The sequence below is a fragment of the Haliotis rufescens genome, unplaced genomic scaffold (genome assembly GCF_023055435.1).
Source record: "Haliotis rufescens isolate VD_foot unplaced genomic scaffold, xgHalRufe1.0.p SCAF_5, whole genome shotgun sequence".
Lineage (NCBI taxonomy): Eukaryota > Metazoa > Mollusca > Gastropoda > Lepetellida > Haliotidae > Haliotis > Haliotis rufescens.
In genome coordinates this window covers 3431966-3448659 of record NW_025964223.1, presented here as the reverse complement: position 1 = coordinate 3448659, position 16694 = coordinate 3431966, and the positions used below count along the sequence as shown (strand labels likewise).

The 16694-nt window shown below is 42.5% G+C and overlaps 1 protein-coding gene across 1 annotated transcript in view; it reads right to left on the bottom strand.

Moving 5' to 3' along the window:
• The window catches only part of LOC124133536 (golgin subfamily B member 1-like), a 56877-nt gene extending 41617 nt beyond the window's left edge, over window positions 1-15260 (bottom strand). Inside the window, exons 1-14 of the mRNA XM_046497964.2 lie at window positions 15187-15260; window positions 12769-12888; window positions 11843-11990; window positions 11178-11285; window positions 10368-10649; window positions 8162-8320; window positions 5771-6976; window positions 5418-5535; window positions 4746-4897; window positions 4153-4338; window positions 3597-3747; window positions 3154-3272; window positions 2467-2637; window positions 397-1932 (exon numbers count right to left, since the gene is read on the bottom strand). Of these exons, the coding sequence (XP_046353920.2) occupies window positions 397-1932; window positions 2467-2637; window positions 3154-3272; window positions 3597-3747; window positions 4153-4338; window positions 4746-4897; window positions 5418-5535; window positions 5771-6976; window positions 8162-8320; window positions 10368-10649; window positions 11178-11285; window positions 11843-11959 (4305 nt within the window). The 5' untranslated portion in view covers window positions 11960-11990; window positions 12769-12888; window positions 15187-15260. The remainder of the gene's footprint in view (window positions 1-396; window positions 1933-2466; window positions 2638-3153; window positions 3273-3596; window positions 3748-4152; window positions 4339-4745; window positions 4898-5417; window positions 5536-5770; window positions 6977-8161; window positions 8321-10367; window positions 10650-11177; window positions 11286-11842; window positions 11991-12768; window positions 12889-15186) is intronic.
• Window positions 15261-16694: the final 1434 nt, after the last annotated feature.

Here is a 16694-nt window from a genome sequence, read left to right as displayed (position 1 = left end):
TTTCAACATCTCATCACTATTTAGCTGTAACTGAAGGTTCTTGGAGGAAAGTCTCTCCTGTTCTTCTTTCAACACAACTAAATCTCTTGTAACAGTCTGCAACTGTTGAACACTGTCACCATACAGTTTGGTGACATCATCAAACTTTTCTTGCAAGTTCTGAGTTTCAGACCGAGCTGCATCTACCTCTTGTACCTTACTGTCTAACATTTGTTTGTAATCTTCTAATTTGTCATTTGATGCTGATAAATTGTGCCCATAGTTCTCTACTGTGCTCTCAAATTCTGTGACCTTTTCATTTACAACAACAAGCATTTGTTTATGTTCTTGCAAGGCAACAGATAAAGATTCTTTGTCCTGTAACAGAACTTGATTACTCTGTTCTAAAGTCCTCACCTGAACCTGACTCTCTTCCACAGTCCTCTCACACTGAACAGATAGCTCCTCACGCTCTTCTTTCAACCTCTGAACCGCTGTTTCAAGGCCTGAACATTTCAAGTTCAGTTCTTGGACTTCAGCACTCATGAGCTGTATCTGACTATCTTTTTCACCACAGATACGAAACTGTTCCTCAAGGTCGGTCTCAAGATTTTGAATCCTCTCCGACTCAGCTTGAGCATGGGTGTTCAACTCTTCCAGATTCACCACCAAGGATTGGATCTTCATATCCTTCTCCTCTAGAACCTTCTGTGTCTGAGAAGAGCTGTCATCCATTGACTGGGAAATGGAGTCAATCTTGATGTTCTTTTCAGTAACTTCTTTTTTCAAGGTTTTGACTTGTTGCAAAACTTCACTTTTTTCTGAGAGAGACACATCCAAATCTACTTTGTATCTTTCAACATCACCTGCTGTTGTTGCCAGCTCGGTTTTCAAAGAACCACACATTTCACTGAGGGATTTTATTTCTTTTTCTTTCTCATGGATAACAGTGTTCAATCTAGTAATCTCAACATCAGATGTTTCTACATTGCATAGATAGCCACTTGAAACTTCCTGCAGTTTATTGAGCTGTTCAGCTAGGTCTTCAACTGATTTTTCCCTATCACTACACAAAGATGTCAGCTCTTCTATCCTAGTATTGCACTTTTCAAGCTCTAAATCCTTCTCTGCAACAGATCTCTTAAGAAACTCATGATCTCCTAGTAATTGTTCATACTCTCCTCTTGTCTGCTCATTGGAGTCTTTCTCCTTCTCAAGCTGATCACGAAATGATTGCTCCCTCTGAGAAAAATCTTGAATCTGTTTCTGCAGTGTTACCATTTCAAAATTCTTCTCCTCCGCATGTTCTTGTAGGGCATCCTGTTTGGACATCTGGGCATCAAAATCACATTTCAGTTTAGATAACTCATCCTCCAAGACTATCGAAGATTGTTTCAAGGACACAATTTCTGAATCTTTAGACTCAAGCTCTTTCTCAAGCTCGATCTTCTCCGTTTTCAACTTCAAAATGTTCTCATCTTGGGAAGCTGCAGATTTTTGCTGTTCAGCAAGTTCCACCTCCATCTCGGACAGCTGTGAGAGAAGAGTCTGAGTCTTCATCTCAAACTCTTTCCCCTTCTCACTCTGACCCTCCTTCAGCAGATCCAGCTCCCGGGACATCTGTTTCACCTGAAGCTCCAGGCTGGCAGCAGCACCAGCCTTCTCATTGGCTGAAGACTTCACACTTTGCATCTCTTCACTTCTCTGCTCCAGAGACTGAGTCAGCTGCAAGATGCGAGTTTCTCTCTCACCCAGTTCTGTCGTCATTCTCTGCAAATCTGTTATTGCGGACTCCTTGGCCACTTGTAGGTGTTGCAGCGAGGTGTTGAGTTGCTCCTGGACAGTTTTCATCTCCTGTTTCGCGTCAGTAATCTCTGTGTTAAGTTTTGTTATAGTATGTTCACGCAGTTCAAGTTCCTCGGTGGACTGACGATGCTGTTCTTCAATGTGTTCCTGCAATGTAAATATGTGAGCACAATTGAAGCCTAAACAATCAAGTATCAGCCTACACAATCAAGACATGGCCTAAACAATCAAGAATCATGCAAATAGTTAAAGAGAAATATAAAATTAAAATCTGCAATTCATAACTACCAGTGCAATAAGTGAGAAACAATTCCCACAAAAAATATACTTAATATGACCATAAACACATTTACATTCCAATCATCAGATCAATAATTTATGGACTTACGAACTCAAACCTAAATTGATTGTATTCTCTTATTACTGGCAGCTGTGCCAAGAAACTCCTTTTGAATACCAAAATGTTCTTAACACATTAGAGTGAGTGAGTTGGGTTTAACGCCGCTTTTAACAGTATTACAGTTATATCGCGGAATGTCAGCTTAATGGTGCTGACAAACCTAGAAACATAATCGGGGCGAGCCTAACACATAAGACAATAAGCTGAATGTATGTCACAGGCAAGGTAGAGATTAACTGAAAGTCTTTTAGCAGCTGATCGAAGAAAGAACATCAAATAACCTTGGCTTCCAACAATGTCTGGAGTTGCTGCTTCTGTTGGGCGTTTTCTTCACCAAGGGAGTCAATTCTGGACCGTAGCTCTTCACACATGGAGTTCAACTTATTAATTTCTTCCTTATCCTGTTTTGTTATCTCTGACCCACTGTCAATATTCTTCTGAAGTTCCTCAACCTGAAATAGTGCAAGAAGTTTAATAGCTTCCTCTGGGTAAAAGATCTTATCATGTATGTAATAGTGTCATGGTACTGACACTCAACCTGTTTAGGCTTGTTAAAATAGACTTTCGAACACCAGAGTGAGTGAGTATAGTTTTATGTCGCCTTTAGCAATATTCCAGCAACATAAGACGGGGGACACCAGAAATAGGCTTCACACATTGTACCCGTGTCAGGAATCGAGCCCGGGTCTTCGGTATCAAGAAAACCAGAAATGGGCTTAACATTATTTTTAATGACTGTCATGAATTTCATTTTTGCAACAGATTTACACTTTCTGCATATAATGTGTAAAATATGCAGCAGAACACCTCTTTTCATATTCCCAGGTGTAGGGGTCCATAATTTGAGCAGCAGGATCTTGTGGACCAAAGAGGTCACATGGTACACCAGAATCAAGTTAATAAATACTAATAACCTCCATTCCTCCCAAGTCAGTTTAGTCTACACAACTCAACTCAGATTAACTCACCTGGGCCCTGAGTTCTTCACTTTCCTTTTCGAAAGCAATGACTGGTCTCGTGTCACTCTCGATTTTCTCCTTCAGTCGGTTAATCTCACTTAGCAGCTCCATCTTTTCTTCCTCAGTAGCTGCAACAAACAAACAGGTGTGGTCATGAGTTCAATGTCTAGGAATGACTCGCTCACATGATAAAGCCATGACCTTATCCTAGATAAGGTCTTATCATTGTTCAAGACTTCTAAAAGATGTTGTGAGATGCTCGGTTTTTTTCCCGTAAAAAAACCTGCACGTGTTCTATGAATGTAACGATATAAGGAGCAACAACCCCAATCAACCCAGGTGCCGGATCTGACCAACCAATCCATATATAGTCGCCTCGTGTGGCAAGTATTGGCTGCTGGTGATCTAACCCCATCGGGCAGGAGAATGCTTGAGCTTGTCCATGTCCTCACCATCTCTTGTCTCCTCGGTCTCGGCCATCTTCATCTCCAGGGAGACCTTATCACCCTTCAGGGTCTCAATGCTAGACTGCTTGTCCTCCAGGTCGGTCCTGGTCTCGGACACAACACTCTCCAGGGATGTTATCTTCTCAGTCATTGACTCCTGGAACAAACCATTACGCCATGAACAAAATTTGATTATGAAAATTGATCAGAGGCCGACGATCCACCACCACAAAATCTAATTACCCCCTTCCTCCCTATAAAATCTCTTCCCCCTCAGCTCTCTCCCTTGAAAGTAACATGAGAAATTACAAAACAAAACACCACAAAACAAAACTTTATTGAAATGCTATATAATGAAATACTGCATATTGTCAACTTAACACCCCTACATCCTACACACACGCACATGCTGAAGGTGGAAATTCAAAATGTGCCTCCCCAAACACACTTAAAAATCCCTCTCTCCCACCCTTAAATAAGCAACTTTTGTTCATACATGTGATAAAGTGTGTAGCATGAGGTTCCCAATATCCCCGGGATTGTTGATACAGAAGCTACTCACGATGTCGGCCTCAGCCTTCTTCTTGAACTCCTCCAGCTCGACAGCTCTTATCTCCAGACTGATGCGGTTCCTCTTCTCCACATCACGCTCCTCCTGCACCTCCTTCAGCTCCTCCCGAGCTGACTCCAGGTCTTGCTGCAGCTCCAGGAGTCGTTGCTGCTGGTTGCTGTCATGGGACACCTGGTTCTGGAACACAGAATTGGATGAGAATAGAATGAGAGTGAGTTGGTTGAACACTTCTTGTAACAGCATGTCAGTCATATCAGTTTAAAGTGGGGGAAACCCCAAAGTGATTCAGGTCCATCTACTACTATAGTCAAAGCCATGAGCACAGATGGAGTGGCAGCAATCCAAGGATCATAATCGGGGCTAGGATTCAAACACATAATGATAGCATGGCACTGTGAATTGCAGAGCCTTAAGCATTTGGGCAGTTAGCAATATTACAGTGAGGGAATACTGTACACAAGAATCAGCAATATTATCAGCAATCAGCGAGTGAACATTCCGTTACATCATCTACGTTGCAGTCACTGACATTCGAGCTATATCTTACTATGATCATATGCGCCTGTGACAGCACTACTCCCTACCTGGTCCACGGTGGCCTGAAGGTCTGTGACAATCTGACTAAGTTTCTCTCTCTCCTCATTGGCTGCCTGAAACTCTGCATGGAGGTCAGCCTTCTGCTTGGTGAGAGCCTCCCTCTCAGCCTCCATGTCCTTCAGCTGGGCCTCCAGTTGAGCTGCAGGACAAAGTCATCACCATCAACAGAAATGTTCTCCTGAGACTATCAAGACTGAGATATACAGTGCTGAGTCCATAGAAAACCAAAGTTTTTGTTTATAACACCACATACGGCAAAATTCCAGCTGTGTCATGGCAGCTTGTAAATAATCAAGTCTGGACCAGACAATCCAGTGCTTAATATTATGAGCAACAATTCACCCAGTCAGGGTTCAATCACCCACAATCAACCAAGTAACTGAGTCTGACGACCCCAACCATTAGGTCCCCAGTATCGGTTGCCGGATACCTGTTCTAACCCAGAATTCCACCGGGACCCACTACAGCCATCTTGACAAGATTGATGAAATCTCAATTTCTAACTCTTATAAAAAAGTAAGTTAGTTTGTATACATCGCTTAAGTCATTATCATGATGATTCCCAGAACATCACTGAGTGAAACGCCAAGAACGTTCCTCTCATTATGCCCAAAGGAACACTAAGGCTACCACAGCCCCTGAAAATGACACTGTCTTACCCTGCTGTAGTCGGAGCTCCTCAAAGTCGACCAACTTCAGCTGCAGGTGCCCCTTCTCATCTTCCAGTTCTGCCAGGCGATTCTTCAGGGTCACGACCTCATCTGCAAGGTCACTACCCTGCAGAGGAATGAAAGAATTAGCTACTCACTGAAAACATCTTAACAGTCATGAGGCAGTGCTTGCATTTCTGCTACAAACTAATCAATACAACACATTGACAGAGGACAATGACCAGATGATTTTTGATCAATACAGGTCAAAATAATTGGCTTTTTTTTAACAAAAAGTGTACTCCACTTCACTTTATTGTATTAAACGATCAGTTTGATTCCATTTGCATCGCTGCCCTTACCTTGCGAAGCTGAGTCACTTCCTTCTCCAATGACTTGATCTTAGAGGTCATTTGAGCCTTCATCTTCAGCATCTTCGTCTCCCCCTTCCCAACATCATCTGACTTCTTGGCTGCGTCTAGCTTCTCTGTCTTGTCAACAACCTCAGCCTTCAGCTGGTCGACCATCACCCTCAGTGCCTCTACTTCATCACTGTCCCCAGGGGAAGATGCAGCTACTGGTCCTTGAGCTATCTCAGCTTTGAGCTGATCAACCAAAGTCCTCAGAGCAAGGACCTCATCAGAATCTGGAGCTGAAGACATGGAAGAAGGTGCATCAGCTTTTTGAGCTATTTCAGCCTTTAGCTGATCGACCATGGTTCTCAGTGCACGAACTTCATCAGAGTCAAAAGATGCTGCAACAGGTGCCTGTCCCGAAATTTGACCTTGACCTCCACCCATGACAGCTTGTTGATATCTCTCTTGCAAAGCACTGTACTGCTCAGATGCTTGAGCATAGGCAGTTTCATACTGGGTGAGAGTTGTCCTCAAGGTGTGCATCTGCAATTCTTTCTCACTCTTCTCCGTTTCCTGTTTTTCTATGAGATCTTTTTGTTTCTTTTCAAGCCTTTCTCTCTCTGATTTCCACTGTGTCTCCATGTCCACAAAGTTAGCCTGAAGTAGCATCAACTGTTCAGATGTGACTTGTAGCTTATCCTTCAAATGTTTCATCACTTCCTTGTTTTCGGCCAAATGACCTTCTTTCTCAGCCATTTCAGTCTGAAGAACCTGAATAACTTTCATCTTTCCATCCAAGACTTCATTGGTGTCTTTCATCTTCTGTTCCAACATTTTCATCACATGATCATGAATATTCACTTCCCCCTTCGACATAATCTGCTGAATATCCTTCTCGTGTCGAGAAATCAATTCTTTCAAATCACCCTCCCTTGTAGAAAGGTCTTTTTGATTTTCCCGGATCAAGTCCCGGAGTTTACTTATTTCAACCTCCCTTTCCTGCAGCGTTTCCTCAAAATATTTCTGAGTCTCTGTTAGCTTGAGATCAAATCTGTCTGTTTCCACTTTGAGCTTGTGTTCCTCCTTGCGGAGATCCTCCATCATTAAAGCTATTGTTTCTTCATTGTGTTCAACTTTCGTGGTCAGTTTTACAATCAAGGTGGCTTGATCCTGGATGCTTTGATCTTTCTCCTTTAAACTTGTTTGCAAAATCTGAAGCAAACAAAGGCTTTTCCAATGATGCAAACTCGCAATGCCAGACACACTAAGAATACATGACACACAAAATGTGAAAGAAAGCAAACACTCCAATATTCATCAACAAAATGGTAGTCATCATAAAAAATTAAAACTCTCCCCTTCAACATTTGAAGACATTAAAAACCCATATCAGAGGGACAAGAACAACGGACTATACTCTGAAATGTTTTATCATTGACCATGTTGACAGATAACTGAATCAACTATCTGATGAACTCAATCCTCAATTACCTCAACCTTGACCCAAGTGTCCAGAGAACTCACCATAACATTCTCTCCACACGAAAAGAATTGCAAAACCCTTACTCACCTCGGCAACCTGGATTTTTCCTCAAATGACCTCACCCAACTCTCAATCATCTCAACCTTGACCATCCCACCTAACCCTCATCTTGACAACCTTGACCCTGCCTCTGAAGACCTCACCCAACCCTCACCTTGACAACCTTGACCCTGCCTCTGGAGACCCCACCCAACCGTCGCTCACCTCAACCACCCTCACTCGCCCACACCAACCGTGACCGTTTATCTGCTGACCTCCTGCAACCCTGACTCACCTCAACAACCCTCACTCGCCCACACCAACCGTGACCGTTTATCTGCTGACCTCACCCAACCCTCACTCACCTCAACAACCCTCACTCGCCCACACCAACCGTGACCGTTTATCTGCTGACCTCACCCAACCCTCACTCACCTCAACAACCCTCACTCGCCCACACCAACCGTGACCGTTTATCTGCTGACCTCCTGCAACCCTCACTCACCTCAACCACCCTCACTCGCCCACACCAACCGTGACCGTTTATCTGCTGACCTCCTGCAACCCTGACTCACCTCACCCAACCCTCACTCACCTCAACCACCCTCACTCGCCCACACCAACCGTGACCGTTTATCTGCTGACCTCCTGCAACCCTGACTCACCTCAACCACCCTCACTCGCCCACACCAACCGTGACCGTTTATCTGCTGACCTCACCCAACCCTGACTCACCTCAACCACCCTCACTCGCCCACACCAACCGTGACCGTTTATCTGCTGACCTCCTGCAACCCTGACTCACCTCAACCACCCTCACTCGCCCACACCAACCGTGACCGTTTATCTGCTGACCTCCTGCAACCCTGACTCACCTCAACCACCTTGTCCCTGCCTCTGATGACCTCGTTCTTCTCCCCAACAAACTCCTGCAGATCCATCACTTTACGGTCCTGTTCCAGAATCTTGTTGTTGAGCTCCATCATCTTCTTGTCCTTGTACACCATCTGAGCGTACATCTCCTGAATCTGGGACTGATAAACACACCTCTCACAATCTCATGCGTCACGCAGAAAGTCTGCTCATTCTCCATCCTCTGTCCAGTCTTTGTTTTGTGTTGATAACTTTACAGGGGATTCTTGCATCCCAAAGCGAGAACAGTTTAAAGCACACTAGGAAGATGTACCAATGCAGGTTTTACATGCTTAGGAATCAAATGTGCAGAGAAGTGTTAATATTTCAGTAGGAGGATAGAGTATGACAAGAAGATGCAATAATGAATACAGTGTGAAGCATAGCGGATACACCAGATACTGTCACTTGTGACAGCTGCCTATTGGCACTGCTCAAACCATTCGTACAGTGACGATACACCCAAGTGGATGGACATATTACTTGTAAAGATCACATATAACTATAATTGTAAAAATATGGTATATAGTATTGAAAATAAATAAAATTAGAAGTAAACTCTGCACTGTTTGAACTGAGAGTATTCACCCTACCTTGATATTTCACTAAGTTATTACATAGTGACATATATCTTCAGTCACTGTTTGATTGGGGTTCTAGAAGTTGATGAGTAAGTAAGAAAACGTACAACTTTATGGATAACAACTTCTGATTTATTGCATATAGTCACGTTTGATGTAGATTCTTATCATGTTGCTTATAGGGTTATCCACTGTTTACCCCAGCTTGATAACGCTGTAATTATCTACATTGAAATGTTGTTGTATACAATAAACCAGAAGTTGTTATCCATAAAGTTGTATGTTTTCTTACTAAATCTTCCATGTTTACACACAACGGTAAAAGGATCATTGACAACCTTACTGACAAAGTTAAAGATCAAGGGGGATCCATAGATTTTAATACTTTTATACTAGGACAAAACGATGTGAGGACCCCACATTTTGAACAATGTATATTGATAATACACTGTTAACTTTTCCAGTTATATGTTTGTCCAGCACTTCTTATCATGACTGAAATATGACAACAATCTTTCACCTCTGAGTCAGCTGTTTTGCTTGTAACCAGGTGCATGGCAACATTACTGACTCAATCATTGATTAGTGATTAGATCAGTTAGTGCAGGCTCCATGACGTTGCCAATATTAACAGACTTAACAGAGTACTAAAGCTATCAAACAGGAATCCCAACCCTGATTAAAATAATGAGTGTGTGCCTTTTAGCAAAAACACCCCTCTATCTATACAAACTACAGTAGTTCATGAATAGAGAGAGGAGTGTTTGTTAAAAGACAAACCATTTCATTATTTTAATCAGATCCATGGATTCCCATGATCTAATCAAACATATTGACGTAGTCAAGGTTAAGAAACATAACCTGCATGTCTATTTTCAAGTTTAAAATTGTGGAGAAATAATATAAGCAGATCTTCAGAATGTCTATTCAACTAACATACACCTATAACTCTGAGCAAACATGGTGTAATACCTCTGCAAACAAACGTCATGAGTTTTCAACTGAAACCTGATACCCACACTGATCTCAGCACAAAGAAGTGACAGACAGACATTACCATAGAGCCAAAAGCTTAGCATGCTTATCATGTTCCTAGCTCATCTGTCAGCCTATCAAACAGTATACTTTGTGTATGCATAATCAAACATGTCAAACAGGATAGGACTAGGACAAGATTATCTGACTGTATCATACGTCGTCATCAGTTCTTATTTCCTGCCAGAGATGTTGATTATTATTATTTATTCTCAAGGCTGAGTTAGATCCAACTACTCCCCATATCAAATAGGACTAGTGCATGTAACATTACTACATGTGTAAAACATGGGTGTCCTACATGATTGTCAGTAGTAGTCTCGGGACAGGGATGGGCAATGTCTACTCCCGAATCAAAACACTACACATAGCCAAAAACATCCATTCGTAAAAGAATTACCACCTAACATGGTTTTCTGAACATTTGTCTGTTTACTTTCTTTGTGCATTTGGTCAGTCTTCTGTCAGGCCTCACTACCCCAAATTCAAGAAACAGCAAGCAGCAAACACAGATGCTCCCTCGTCAGCAAACACAGTCGCTCCCTTGACCTACCTCCGAGCCTCCGTCTCCTCCCACTTCACGAATGCCTTGCAGTGTCTCGATGAGCTTCGTCTTCTGTTCCAGCTGCTCCGTGAGGTTGCGCACGAAGAGTTCACGGTCCCCAAGGATGGCCATCTTGTCCTCGATCTGCTTCTCCCTGACCTTGATGATGTCCTCCTTCTCCAGGATGACCTTGTCCTTGTCCTCAAGTTGCCGCTTCAGCATCTTCGTCTTGGCTCGGAAGACCTTGTTTGAGGAGCCTTCTTCACTGGTGATGCTGCTGGTGTCAGAGTCCTGCAACGCAATCTGGAGTGAGTGAGGGTGTCAGCGTGAGGGCAGAGGAAGGACCAAACTGATGTTTCCCTTCACCAGGGGTCAAATATCCCACCCAATGTTTCCCTTCCCTGGGGGTCAAGTATCCCTCCCCTTGTTTCCCTTCCCCGGGGGTCAAGTATCCCTCCCCTTGTTTCCCTTCCCCAGGGGTCAAGTATCCCACCCAATGTTTCCCTTCCCCGGGGGTCAAGTATCCCTCCCCATGTTTCCCTTCCCTGGGGGTCAAGTATCCCTCCCCATGTTTCCCTTCCCTGGGGGTCAAGTATCCCACCCCATGTTTCCCTTCACCGGGGGTCAAGTATCCCACCCCATGTTTCCCTTCACCAGGGGTCAAATATCCCAACCCATGTTTCCCTTCCCCGGGGGTCAAGTATCCCACCCCATGTTTCCCTTCACCGGGGGTCAAATATCCCAACCCATGTTTCCCTTCCCAGGGGGCCACGTGTCCCTCCCCCTGCCTCCTCTCCCCGGGGGTCAAGTATGACTCACCCTGTCTCCTGCCTCCCCTGCCTTCTTTGCTTCTTCTAACTGGGAGGTCATCTTCACCACCTTGGCTTTGGCCTGAAGTTTCAGCTTGGATAACTTAGAATTTGTGTCCTGCAATCAAAAATATAGAACATAACACACACTTCCAAATAAGAAAAAATCACCTTTAAACATAGAATCCATTCTGCTATAATTCATAAGAAACCAATCAATGTTTTTCCCAGCAACAGTAAATTCACAAAGTACAAATTCTAATTTCCATTCCTTACTCCAAAATAGACATTGATCCAAGAGACATGATTACCCACTCAGAAAACATTCATAATTCAATAAATGACAAAAATCAGAAGTACCATCCTTAAAACAACATTGTATTGTATGGTTTGACACTGCTTTGAGCAGTATTTCAGCAATATCATGGCTTCACAAACTGTACCCATATTGGGTGAGTGAGTGAGTATGATTTAACGCCGCTTTTAGCAATATTCCAGCGATATCACGGCGGGGGACACCTAAATGGCTTCACAAATTGTACCCATGTCGGGAATTGAACCCAGGTCTTCGGCGTGACGAGCTAACGCTTTAACCACCGACCGCCCCGTACCCATATGGGGAATCGAAGCCGGGCCATCAATATGACACTTTAACCCCTGCCGCCCCTCGTTTACCTGGAGCTCCTTGTCTTTGGTTTTGATGGTCTCCTCTCTCTCTCGGATCATTCCCTTCAGCTGTTCAACCAGCTGCTGCTGGGCCTCATACTGAAGGTGAAGGTCACTTTCGTCCATCTTGTGTTTGTGGCGTCTTCTTGATACTTATCTGAGTAAGAGAGATGTGACAACATTATCAACAACCATCACAATGGGTTGAAATACTTATTCTTTTAACAAGTGTAGGGATGACACACTGATGCATTGGTAGATCAGGATTTTCTCAATACAGGTATCAATCACAGTCTCACGCTAAGTAAAAAATATTGATTCCTGCTTGTTTGCTTTAATTACTGTTACACCAAAACTAAACGCTAATCATGCTAATCAGTAGAGAAAAACGTTGTTTGTTTGTTGTTTCAGCCACACTCAGCGATATTCCAGCTATATGCCGATGGTCTGTAAATAATCGAGTCTGGACCAGACAATCCGGTGATTGATATCATGAGCACTATTGGGATCGATGACATGCATCAACCAAGTCGAGTCTGACCACCTGATCCCGTTAGTCACCTCCTACGACAAGCATAGTCGCCTTTTACGGCAAGCATGTGTTGCTGAAGACCTCTTCTACCACGAATCTTCGCGGGTCTAGAGAAAAACTTATTTCTCATCTATTTCACCATGTTTGACACTGCTAAATGTAAATCATCAGTGAGCCAGGTATTTGGCCATCCTGTCTCTTAAAAAGATGGCTTACACACCACAGATAAGAGCACATGCAAGTATCGTGATACGTATCGGATCGTGATCAATGTATCAGAATTGTTTCTAGTTGGTGTATTGTCCTACTTTTAACAGCAACGGGTTTCAACATGCTAATGGCGGTTTGAACAATTATCATGATTATAGATTCTGATCTTAAAACAGGCAATGAAACAACTCACCAGTAATGCTCAGTGTAAATTATTGAAGTTCTTGTTGATCATGGTCTGTGGGAGATATAATCTCGGCCAGCATGCCATCCAACTCACGAAAATGTCATCTTTCAGCCTACCAGATATTACCTACAAGAAAATATTGCTTCAAATTCAAGCTTGATCTAACATTGTTAACAAACTCCATAACTAACAGTGACTACCGGCAACTCGATTAAACGTGCAAAAACAGAACATATTATAATCATCATGATCATGGCCATATGGTCAAAATTAAAGGTTTCTGTCGATCATGATTATGAAATTCTGTACATGAATTCATGAAAGAGTACATGACATGGGAAAAATGGGTTTCAATGTTGCAATAAAGGTTATTGCACTAATCATGCTACACGCATGCATGTGTGTGACTCCTTGTCATGCTTATCAATGCTTATGTGCCTGTCGAGTGACTGCTCTGCACTAATGCCAGTTTTATAGTGCTAACCGACTGAGATACCATATCCTTGTTTCATCCCCTTAAATGAATCAACCAAGTCAGCGAGCCTGACCATCCGATCCCGTCAGTCGCCTCTTACGATAAGCATCGGTTGCTGAAGACCAATTATAACCCGGATCTCTATGGGTCTGATATGGGGTAGTACAGATATGTACCCCAAGTAAAATAAGAAATGTACCCCAACCAATACTGGAAGACACAAATGTACCTAAGTTTGACAATGTGTGCTCGACATGAGTGGATGCATCCAAAACACAAAGAGCAAAAATGGTGAGGAAATCTGCAAACTATCCAGTATTGTGACTCATGGAATAGAAATGTCACATGGGGTACATTTCTTAATTTTGATTTTGGTATGGACATGATGGATACATTTCATGCTACAGAAAGGAGTCTGTTGTAGCACTGGTACTAGCAGTAGCATGTGACGAGTGCTGTTGGTGTCGTTCGCACAGGTACAGGTACTACGACCATGACTACTACAGAAATGTACCTCTGGTACCTGTCTATAGCGTTAGTTGGCACTAGTCCTATAAGAAAGAGAATTTATGGATGACAGTTTCTTTATTTTGGGAACACAACATTTCGGAGTACATACTTCTTCATCAGGTGAATAAACATGATAAATGCTATGAGACAGAGCATATATATGTACCTGTCAGAACAACAAAAGTAATAACACAAGTGGAACTAACAGGGGAAGCCAACAGTTAATTGGTGCTGATAGGAGTTTAGCAATAGACAATGGAAGCCTATAAATATATTTATAGCTCTTCCTCATAGCATTTATTCACCTGATGAAGGAGTATATATATATGGCTATGTGCCTCATAGCATTTATGTCATATGGGCTAAGGATGAAACATTCTTCTTTTTTTTGTCCCTTAACCAAGGCTTGTCAACAGTATAAGGGTCTATACCGAAATGTTGCCTTTACAGTATTAAAGAAGTTGTTATCCATAAATTGTGTCTACTTTGTCAATTAAGTGATTCTAGACATTACATGTCATAGGTCCAGGGTAATTAATATGCCTTTGATATTAAACATTCATTCAGACCAAGGTTGTCCCAAATCGGTCACTATTACATTATCAAAGGTCTGAAAAGGAAGCGATTTGGTTCATCCTGACTTCAGTGCCATAAATATTCCTAATTTCTGTATGCTGATTAAGGTACAGTATACAGAAAGGTACTTGGGTGTACCTTTCTGTAGTCATGGTAGTACCTGTGCAATTACCAATAGCTTTAGTACAGTATTACACAGTGTATATGATAACGACCTGACTTCAGTACCATAAATATTGCTATGATTGGTTAATTTCTGTATGCCAGTTATATCACAGTAGGCCTATACATTGCATACAGACAGGTACCTGGGGCTGGGACTAGCCTAGTGGGAGTAAATATCTGTTGTACCTGTGCAGACACCAATTGCTTTAGTCCTGTATTATACAGAGTATATGACAACGTGCCATTCGGTGACAAAGCTGGAATGCTGTTTTACCTAAAGGCCACACTGAGCCAGTGAATTGTTCCACAGAAAGACATTTTAGCCCATTGAAATAATAAAAAAGATTTTTTAATATCCTCAACAATAAAATACAAAATTCATGACATCTTGAATCGGATTCACTGACAATGTACAGTATGAAAACATAAGATCATCTGAAGAGCACGGTAACAATCAACACCTGAAACATTATTTTCACAAACATGCCACGGACAAAATATTTTTACTACAGGTAAACAAAACGACGTTTACAATTTGGGTCATACAGAATGGCCAACAAATGCACCTGCTGCTTTTACTTTTCTAGTTATTGCTGCCATTAATGTCTGGTTACACACCGTTCATGCACACGTACACACCCATGCTAAACAAATTAGAAATTGCTGACATAGTATAGCAAATTTACTGTCAATCTGACCTCTCCACCCGAAATTCCAACTCGTCCGCCATCTTGAGAGCACCTTGTCAAATCACGTGACGTGGATGGCTTCTTATCTGCCCTTGTTTGTCATAGTTATGTCCCTTTATGTGAGCTGCAGTTTTCGTCAAAGTATTCGAAGCGCAAGGAAAATATATTAGTTTCACAATTGCAATGGTGTTGAAACAATATTGTTTTGTCATCACCCTAACAAGAGTGAAACTACGACTGTTTTTATCTATGAGGAGGATTTCTGACAAATACCAGTAATGTTTATGTGGCCTAAGGTGCAAGACGCATCTAAGACGTAGGGTGACAATGTCGGTCGCTATTTCCCGCTCATCAGCTACCGTGGGTCAATCCAAATTTTTGTGTGTGACGAGGAACTGGGCAACAGTCTTGAAAAAATAATAACCGAGAAACTTCCTATTGGTATATGTGAACGCTGATTGGTTAAAGCATTGATGGCTTGCCATATCTCAAGACTGAGATGAGTCGAGAGTTCAACGAAACTTTAAAGCCCTTTATATGTACTCTCCCGCTATCGGTCTCTAATACATATTTAAGAATCAGTCATGCCAATTTGATAATATTATAATATCTTATATTAATAATGTTGTGTTTGTGTAGGCGGTAAAACTGACTTGGACTTGAATCACTCAACAGTGACGTGTCATGTGGTGTTGGGTGCAGCAGCTCCGCACTGAAATTCACTGAAACGTGACGAAACGACGGATTATTCTAGTTGTGACGCAAGTAAATCCAATTAGTGCCCATTGTCTCTTATATCATTTCATACAAAATAAAACTGGAACGGATCTTAAAAAAGCAACAATGGCCGAGGTCAGGTAAACACACATGGAAAACAATATGGATGTGGCGCATGAACACTCCACAGCATTATGGAAAACAACATGGATGGGGTGAGTGAGTGAGTGAGGTTTTACGCCGCTTTTAGCAATATTCCAGCAACATCACGGCGGGGGACACCAGAAATGGGCTTCACACATTGTACCCATGTCGGGAATCGAACCCGGGTCTTCGGCGTGACGTGCGAACGCTTTAACCACTAGGATACCCGACCGCCCCACAACATTATGGAAAACAACATAGATGTGGCGCCTGAATACAACACAGCATTATGGAAAACAACATAGATGTGGCGCCTGAACACTCCACAGTATTAGTGAAAACAACATGGATGTGGCGCCTGAACACAACACAGTATTATGGAAAACAACATGGATGTGGCACCTGAATACAACACAGCATTATGGAAAACAACATAGATGTGGCGCCTGAACACTCCACAGTATTAGTGAAAACAACATGGATGTGGCACCTGAACACAACACAGTATTATGGAAAACAACATAGATGTGGCGCCTGAATACAACACAGCATTATGGAAAACAACATAGATGTGGCGCCTGAACACTCCACAGTATTAGTGAAAACAACATAGATGTGGCGCCTGAACACAACACAGTATTAGTGAAAACAACATG